The sequence below is a fragment of the Bufo bufo genome, chromosome 3 (assembly GCF_905171765.1).
Source record: "Bufo bufo chromosome 3, aBufBuf1.1, whole genome shotgun sequence".
In the NCBI taxonomy this organism is placed as follows: Eukaryota; Metazoa; Chordata; class Amphibia; order Anura; family Bufonidae; genus Bufo; species Bufo bufo.
In genome coordinates, this window is record NC_053391.1 from 565,829,811 (window position 1) to 565,839,006 (window position 9,196).

Sequence of the window (9,196 nt, forward strand, 5' to 3'; positions counted from 1 at the left end):
TTCATTATGAAATAAAGATTACTTTTTTAATTATGTAGAATAAGGCTGTATATGTTAAATTTTTTGTTAAATTCCATTAATCCATTCACAATGTTCTGCTCTTCCAGAGGTTTTTGTAAGATTACTGGGTAGTTTCTCTGCCTACAAGATATTATCACAGATGCTTGGTTTAATTTTGGAGTTCTCAAAACTGAAATTATAACATAAAGAGTTGAGAATATTATATATATATATAATATTGTCAATATCCAGTATCAGGGTCAAAACTTTAGTGCTGAGGAAGAGGAGTTAGCTATGACATGGGTATCCAGCAATCATCCATCTGTAATGCCAACTTCGAAGCCAAGGGGGAACCATTCAAGAAATATATGTTTGCTGAAGATATTTTAAAGAAAGTCACACCAGTGAACTGGTGGAAGTCACTTAAAGAGGACCTTTCACCCGAATAAAGTATGTAAACTGACTATACAGACGTGTAGAGCGGCGCCCAGGGATCCCCCTGCACTTACTATTATCCCCGGGCGCCGCTCCGTTCTCCGATTATAGCCTCCGGTATAGTCATAGTTAGGCTCCACCCTGGGGAACCTGCCGCGGTCTCCTTCTCTTATGCTGTAGCGCTGGCCAATCGCAGCGCCTGGCTATGAGCGGAGCGCTGCGATTGGCCAGCGCTACAGCATAAGAGAAGGAGACCGCGGCAGGTTCCCCAGGGTGGAGCCTAACTATGACTATACCGGAGGCTATAATCGGAGAACGGAGCGGCGCCCGGGGATAATAGTAAGTGCAGGGGGATCCCTGGCGCCGCTCTCCATGTCTGTATAGTCAGTTTAGAGGTTTTATTCTGGTGAAAGGTCCTCTTTAAGCTTTTCTTTTGTAGGCTGGGCTGACAGTCTAAGTTTCTTAAAATATATATATTTTCTTTAGCCAAATTAGTTAACAAACATGGATGTTTAAGCAAATAACATGCTGTAATGTTATTGTTTCAGTTGAATAAATCCTATTTAAATTGTTATTATTAAGGTAATGATTATTTTTCTCCTTCCTAAGTACAACAGAAAAATTGTCCAAATATGAATCTTTATGTAAAAACATGATTTAAATCAAGCCTTACTGACTAGTGATTTAAATCGTGATTTAAATCGGTTTGATTTAAATCAAATCCACCCTGATATAGAGCAACCAAAAATCATATGTACTCTAAAAATAGTCCCAACAAAACTGCCACCCTATCCCGTAGTTTCCAAAATGGGGTCACTTTTATGGAGTTTCTACTCTAGGGGTGCATCAGGGGGGCTTCAAATGGGACATGGTGTAAATAAATCAGTCCAGCAGAATCTGCCTTCCAAAAACCACACGGCGCACCTTTCCCTCTACGCCCTACTGCAGGGGTAGGCAACCTCCGGCACTCCAGGTGTTGTGAAACTACAACTCCCAGCATGCATACTTGCTCTGCTCTTCTCAGAACTCTCATAGAAATGAATGGAGCATGCTGGGAGTTGTAGTTTCACAACAGCTGTAGTGCCGAAGGTTGCTGATCCCTGCCCTACTGTGTGCCATACAGTAGTTTACGACCACATATGGGGTGTTTCTAAAAACTACAGAACCAGGGCAATAAATAGAGTTTTGTTTGGCTGTTAACCCTTGCTTTGTTACTGGAGAAAATGGATTAAAATGGAAAATTTGCCCAAAAAATTTAAATTCTGAAATTTTATCTCCATTTGCCAATAACTCTTGTGGAACACCTAAAGGGCTAACGACGTTTGTAAAATCAGTTTTGAATACCTTGAGGGGTGTCGTTTCTAGAATGGGGTCCTTTTTGGGTGGTTTCTATTATGTAAGCCTCACAAAGTGACTTCAGACCTGAACTGGTCCTTAAAAAGTGTTTTTGAATATTTCTGAAAAATTTTAAGATTTGCTTCTAAACTACTAAGTAAAGTAGTAATAAAATGGCATTCCCAAAATGATCCAAACATGAAGTAGACATATGGGGTAGGGATGTCCCGATACCGATACCAGTATCGGTACCGATACCGGGCATTTGCACGAGTACATGTACTCGTGCAAATGTCCCCGATACCACTGCCGATACCTGTGCACCGCTTCTATGTGTCCGTCCGCGGCCCCTGCATCTCCCACAGCTAACAGCTTCACAGGCAGCAGCAGGCAGTGTAATTGGAGCCTAGAGTGGAAGCTAGCTCGGCCCCGCCCCTCCCCACCCTCCAACCAATCAGAGACAGCCAGCACTGACTCACAGCACAGGGGGAGTCGTGCAGGGACTCAGAGAATCGTCTGACAGTTTATTAGTTAAAAGAATCCAATGAGTCACAGACCGTGTCACCGAGTCCCTGCCAGACTTCCTGCTCTGCGGCTCCCTGTAAGTCCGTCCGGGGGAAGGGATGGGGGGGGCATTATTAGCATAGCATGTAGTGGAGCTGTGTGTGTACAGGGTGCATGTAGCAGAGCAGGAAGTCTGGGGTGACACAGTCTCTGACTCATTCGATTCGTTTTAACTAATAAACTCTCAGACGATTCTCTGAGTCCCTGCAATAACTATAATTACATCACAGTCTGCTCCAATGCATTCACTGCAGCAGAGCTGTGTTTGCCAGGAGCGAGTCCCTCTAAAGGTGATAGTGTCTGTCTTCTATGGCCCTGGTCCTTCCCTTCCTGCCTGCAAGCTGCACATTGATCTCTAAAAGCAGGCATTAGGGCAAGAAGAAATATACATTACTGTATGATGGCCACAAGACTATTATACTGAGGAGGGGGGGGCTTCAAAAATTGTTGTCCTGACTCCTTACAGTGTAACGTCTCCTTGTGGCCCCCATACAGTATAACGTCTCCTTGTGGCTGCCCCCATACAGTATAACGTCTCCTTGTGGCTGCCCCCATACAGTATAACGTCTCCTTGTGGCCCCCATACAGTATAACGTCTCCTTGTGGCCCCCATACAGTATAACGTCTCCTTGTGGCTGCCCCCATACAGTATAACGTCTCCTTGTGGCTGCCCCCATACAGTATAACGTCTCCTTGTGGCTGCCCCCATACAGTATAACGTCTCCTTGTGGCTGCCCCCATACAGTATAACGTCTCCTTGTGGCTGCCCCCATACAGTATAACGTCTCCTTGTGGCCGCCCCCATACAGTATAACGTCTCCTTGTGGCCGCCCCATACAGTATAACGTCTCCTTGTGGCTGCCCCCATACAGTATAACGTCTCCTTGTGGCTGCCCCCATACAGTATAACGTCTCCTTGTGGCTGCCCCCATACAGTATAACGTCTCCTTGTGGCTGCCCCCATACAGTATAACGTCTCCTTGTGGCTGCCCCCATACAGTATAACGTCTCCTTGTGGCTGCCCCCATACAGTATAACGTCTCCTTGTGGCTGCCCCCATACAGTGTAACGTCTCCTTGTGGCTGCCCCCATACAGTGTAACGTCTCCTTGTGGCTGCCCCCATACAGTGTAACGTCTCCTTGTGGCTGCCCCCATACAGTGTAACGTCTCCTTGTGGCTGCCCCCATACAGTGTAACGTCTCCTTGTGGCTGCCCCCATACAGTGTAACGTCTCCTTGTGGCTGCCCCCATACAGTGTAACGTCTCCTTGTGGCTGCCCCCCATACAGTGTAACGTCTCCTTGTGGCTGCCCCCCATACAGTGTAACGTCTCCTTGTGGCTGCCCCCATACAGTATAACGTCTCCTTGTGGCTGCCCCCATACAGTATAACGTCTCCTTTTGGCTGCCCCCATACAGTATAACGTCTCCTTGTGGCTGCCCCCATACAGTATGTCTCCTTGTGGCCGTCCCATACAGTATAACGTCTCCTTTTGGCTGCCCCTATACAGTGTAATGTCTCCTTGTGGCTGCCCCCACACAGTGTAACGTCTCCTTGTGGCCCCCATACAGTATAACGTCTCCTTGGAATGTTATAGTTCTGTTTTTGGGCCTTTTGGTTGGTCAGTGGTCAGAAAATACATGTGTGTGTATTTTATTGTTAAAATTAGTATCGGTAATTGGTATCGGTGAGTACTTAAATAAAAATATCGGTACTCGTACTCAGTCTTAAAAAAATGGTATCGGGACATCCCTAATATGGGGAATGTAAAGTAATAACTATGGATAAGTAAAAGCGTTTTAAAGTTATTCACACATAAAGTGACACTAATCAGATTTGCAAAAAATGGCCTGGTCCTTAAGGTGAAAATGAGCCCTATCCATAAGGGGTTAAACTTAAAGGGCTTCTGTCACCCCACCAAACTTTTTTTTTTTTGGATAGTTATATTCCTTATAGCGCGATATAGGAGAATATAATAGTCTTACTTACTTTCATGCGGCCGATTCTTTAGAAAACGAAGTTTTATAATATGTAAATCCAGTCTCTACCAGCAAGTAGGGCGTCTACTTGCTGGTAGCCGCAGCAGAAAACCGCCCCCTCGCCGTGTTGATTGACAGGGCCAGCCGTGATCTCCTCCTCCGGCCGGCCCTGTCAGTATTTCAAAAATCGCGCGCCTCTGGTCATTCGGCGCAGGCGCTCTGAGATGAGGAGGCTCGTCTCCTCAGCACTCCCTCAGTGCGCCTGCACCGATGACGTCTTCTCTTTCGGTGATGTCATCGGCGCAGGCGCACTGAGGAGACGAGCCTCCTCATCTCAGAGCGCCTGCGCCGAATGACCAGAGGCGCGCGATTTTTGAAATACTGACAGGGCCGGCCGGAGGAGGAGATCCCGGCTGGCCCTGTCAATCAACACGGCGAGGGGGCGGTTTTCTGCTGCGGCTACCAGCAAGTAGACGCCCTACTTGCTGGTAGAGACCGGATTTACATATTATAAAACTACGTTTTCTAAATAATCGGCCGCATGAAAGTAAGTATAAGAGCATTATATTCTCCTATATCGCGCTATAAGGAATATAACTATCCAAAAAAAAAAAATATGAGTTTTGTGGGGTGACAGAAACCCTTTAAAGGGGTTGGCCACTCTGTTAGCACTTATTAAAACTATAAAGAAAGTAGGGAGATATTACACTTAGGCCTCATGCACACGACAGTGTTTTTTCCTTGTCAGTGATTTGGCTTCAGTGGACCGTGTCCGATTTAGTTTCAGTTGTGTTTCCTTGTGTCTTCCTTTTTTTTTTTGTCTGACAGGGGGAAAAAAGGAAGGGTAATGAAAAGTGTAATTTTATTGCACCAAGGTCTTGTAGAAAAAAAACGGACACTGACACGGATGACATACCAGTTGTGCATCAGTTTTTTTTTACGGACCCATTGACTTGAATGGGTCCATCCTCCATTTTCCACTGACAAGAATAGGACAGGTTATATTTTTTTGATGGACTGGAATCACGGACGTGGAGAAAAAACGGAGGACTATCAGTTTTTTTTCACAGCTCCATAGAAATGAATGGGACCTCCGCTAAACTGTGAAAAATTACGGAACGGACGCGGCTGCACACAACGGTCGTGTGCATGAGGCCTTACTAATATATCTTGTTAAGCAGATCTGCCTGGTTTCCCTGCTATTGGCAGCCACGCCCCCTCCTGCCCTGCTCTCACCACGCCCCCTCCTGCCCTGCTCTCACCACGCCCCCTCCTGCCTGTCTCCTCCATCTCTGCACATGCCATGGAGGAGCTACCTCGTCCATGCCTGAGGTAGTGTGCTGCTGTCTGGGTCCTAAAGGACACTGCTTGTATCAGAGGTGCTTTCCTTCTGCGACTGGCACTCCTACCTGTACAGGGGCTTAGCAGGGACACTTGTTAAAAGCTAAAATAAAGAAACTTTTGCAGGAGAAAAGGAGACTGAGGGGAAGCTGTGATGGCTGATCTGACTGCAGGCTCTGCCCCCTCTGTACTGAGAGGATCCTGCCAACATGTGAGGATGTAGCAGAGCCGGGGCAGCGCTGTGGACCACAAACTGTGAGCAATCCAAGTGTCTGTCCTGTTTATGGCCCCTCTGCTCTGTTTTATTATCACAGATATGATATTACAGTCAGGCCAACAGTTCAAGAGCTTTAACGCCTTGTGAGCTGTCAGTATGGCTGAGGTCAGTGATATTAGCAGCAGTCACTGGTCTCACCATTTATAATTGTGTGCCCTCTCCTTCCTGCACTCTGTATATGGAGATCTGTGACCCCCTGTACACGGTATATACTGATATGTGACCCCCATCACTGCATATAGAGATCCGTGACCCGCTGTACACAATGATCCGTGCCAACGGTACCCGACGAGTGCCTCCGGAACTCTGCTCCAACCCAATTCACTTTAATGGGCACAGGTCGGAGATGCATCCGCAGCACGGCAAACATGGCGAGAGGCAGCCAGACAAAATACGCAGCGTGCTGGGCATAAGTGAATGGGGCCGGAGAGGACGTGCGGCGGCACTCGTGGGCTAGCGTTAGCACGGATCCGGCAGGGGAACAGCCTGCTGGACCCTGCTAACGCTAGTGTGAATGTAGCTTTAGTCTTGTGATGATAGACAGGAGGCACATTAGCATCATATTCCTGTGTGCTGCTGGGACTGGGGCGCACTTCCTATTGCTATGTCTGTACAGCAGTTATTCACTGATGACTGAGTTATTGATATTATCTGAGGGACTCTTGTCTCTATGGAAACACAGGTTGGCGGGGATGTCATGTGACTGCTCCTCTGAACATGCTTGCTGCAATGCATGCTGGGATTTTAACTTTTTACTTTCATTTTTACTTGCTTCTCCCACACAGCTGCTCTGAGGAGCTCCTCCAGGGAAGCGTGCCATGGTGAACAGGTTAGAAAAATGATATATAGCCAGTACATGTCATATGATAGAAATACTTCATGGTTTTGGCACTTTGGATTTTTGATACTTAGGGTTGGCCCTTAAGGGTACTTTCACACTTGCGGCAGAGTAATCCGGCAGGCAGTTCCGTCGCCAGAACTGCCTGCCGGATCTATCAAAACGTATGCCAACTGATGGCAGACTGATCAGGATCATGATCCGTCTTACAAATGCATTACAAGAACAGATCCATCTGTCCGTTTGTCATACAAACGGATAAGGCTACTTTCACACTTGCGGCAGGACGGATCCGACAGGCTGTTCACCATGTTGGATCCGTCCTTCCGCTATTTCGCCGTGCCGCCGCTCCGTCCCCATTGACTATAATGGGGACGGGGGCATGTCCGACTTTTTAGTCCGGCGGCTTTCACCGTGCTGCGTCGGAGCTCCGCCCCCGTCCCCATTATAGTCAATGAGGACGGAGCGGCGGGCTGGCGGCACGGTGAAATAGCGGAAAGGACGGATCCAACATGGTGAACAGCCTGTCGGATCCGTCCTGCCGCAAGTGTGAAAGTACCCTAAGTTTCAATTATTTTTTTCACATTCAGGCAAGTGTTCAGTTTTTTTGGCCGGAGATTAAACCGTAGCATGCTGTGGTTTTATCTTTTTCCTGATCAGTCAAAAAGACTGAACTGAAGACATCCTGAACATATTTCTCTCCATTCAGAATGCATGGGGATAAAACTGATCAGTTTTTTCTGGTATTGAGCCCCTAGGACGGAACTCTATGCCAGAAAAGAAAAACGCAAGTGTGAAAGTACCCTAACATGGATAAGGCCTCGTTCATGTCACCGTTTCTCCTTTCCGTTCTCCGGCTCCGTTGAGGAGCAGGAGGACGGATTCTGCAGATAACTGAGACCTAACTGAGCGTAACGGAGCCTAAAGACCCTATAGACTATAATGGGGTCCGTTCAGAACAGGACCTTCGTCCCAACTCAAAAATCATGTTCCGAGCGGACACTGAACGGACCCCATTACAGTCTGTGGGGTCTTTAGGCACCGTTACGCTCAGTTATCTGCAGAATTAGTCCTTTCCGTTCTCCTGCTCAACGGAGCCGGAGAAACGGTGATGTGAATGAGTCCTAAAACAGAATTCCTCATCTTTCCCCCCCCCCCCCCCCAAATCTTGCTCAAACCCCCTAACAGACCTATCACGATCAATGGCTGCACACTCTCCCCGGTCAACCAAATCCACTGCCTTGGAGTGACCTTGGATTTCACACATCCAAACCCTTTCCGCCACCTGCAACTCAAAATATCTCCTGCATCCCTCAATAATGAATCTGCAAAAATGCTTGTACATGCCCTCATCATCTCCCGCCTAGACTACTGCAACACTCTCCTCTGTGACCTTCCATCTAGCACTCCCGCACCCCTTTAATCTATTCTCAACTCTGCTGCCCGACTAATTCACCTCCCACCCTATTACTCCTCTGCCAATCCCTGCACTGGCTCCCCATTGCCCAGCAAATTCAGTTCAAAATACATATAAAGCCGTCCACAACCTGTCCCTTCATCTCTGAGCTACTTTCCCAATACATCTCCACACAATCTCCGATCCTCACAAGACCTCCTTCTCTCCCACCTCTTCCCACAATTGCCTCCAAGATTTCTCCCGTGCATCCCCCACTCTGGAACTCTCTACCCCAACATATCAGACTCTCACCTACAGTGGAAACCTTAAAAAGAAACCTGAAAACCCACCTCTTCAGACAAGCCTACAACCAGTGACCCCGCTGCTGCTATACCACCATGGCCAGCTTTACCCGCACCTACGGTGTCCTTCCTCCATACTTTGTAGATTGTAAGCCCTCGCGGGCAGGACGCTGTCTCCTGTACCGTGTCCTGTTCATGCTTAGTGCAATTGTCTGTATTATGTACCCCTCATCATATGTACAGCACCATGGAATGAACGGTGCTTTAATAATAAATAATAACCATACTTTCTCCACACCTCACATTAATTCACAAGAAAACACTTCCCCATCTATTGTGGTCGTCCTTTTCACTTACTGTGTAACTCTTACCTTCAGCTTGTGAATATCTATGATTTCCGCCATATTTTTACCTCACACTCGGTTGAGGTTCCCTGAGCAAGGCGAGCTGCTATAGGTCCTTGCACGCGTGACGTCACACCGGCAGCAAAGCGCGGGAATTTTGACCACGGCGCTTCGTTTCTACCTCAGCAAGACGGGACGCTGAGCGCTAACGTAGACGGTAAAAGCTACAACTACCACACACCACGCTCGAGTACGAGACGTAGGACAGCCAACGCGATAGGTCAAGTGCGTTGCGAGTTTGGCCAATCGACGATCCGTGGCTTAGTTACGTCAACCAATGAAAAGTGAGGCGCATGAAATGTACGTCACTTCCCCTCCCGCGCCA

The 9,196-nt window shown here is 47.6% G+C and overlaps 1 protein-coding gene across 1 annotated transcript in view; it reads right to left on the bottom strand.

The window, feature by feature from the left end:
• The window catches only part of LOC120996005 (SAP domain containing ribonucleoprotein), a 176,105-nt gene extending 167,013 nt beyond the window's left edge, over positions 1 to 9,092 (bottom strand). Inside the window, exon 1 of the mRNA XM_040425600.1 lies at positions 8,839 to 9,092. Within this exon, the coding sequence (XP_040281534.1) occupies positions 8,839 to 8,871 (33 nt within the window). The 5' untranslated portion in view covers positions 8,872 to 9,092. The remainder of the gene's footprint in view (positions 1 to 8,838) is intronic.
• Between the last annotated feature and the right edge of the window lie 104 nt (positions 9,093 to 9,196).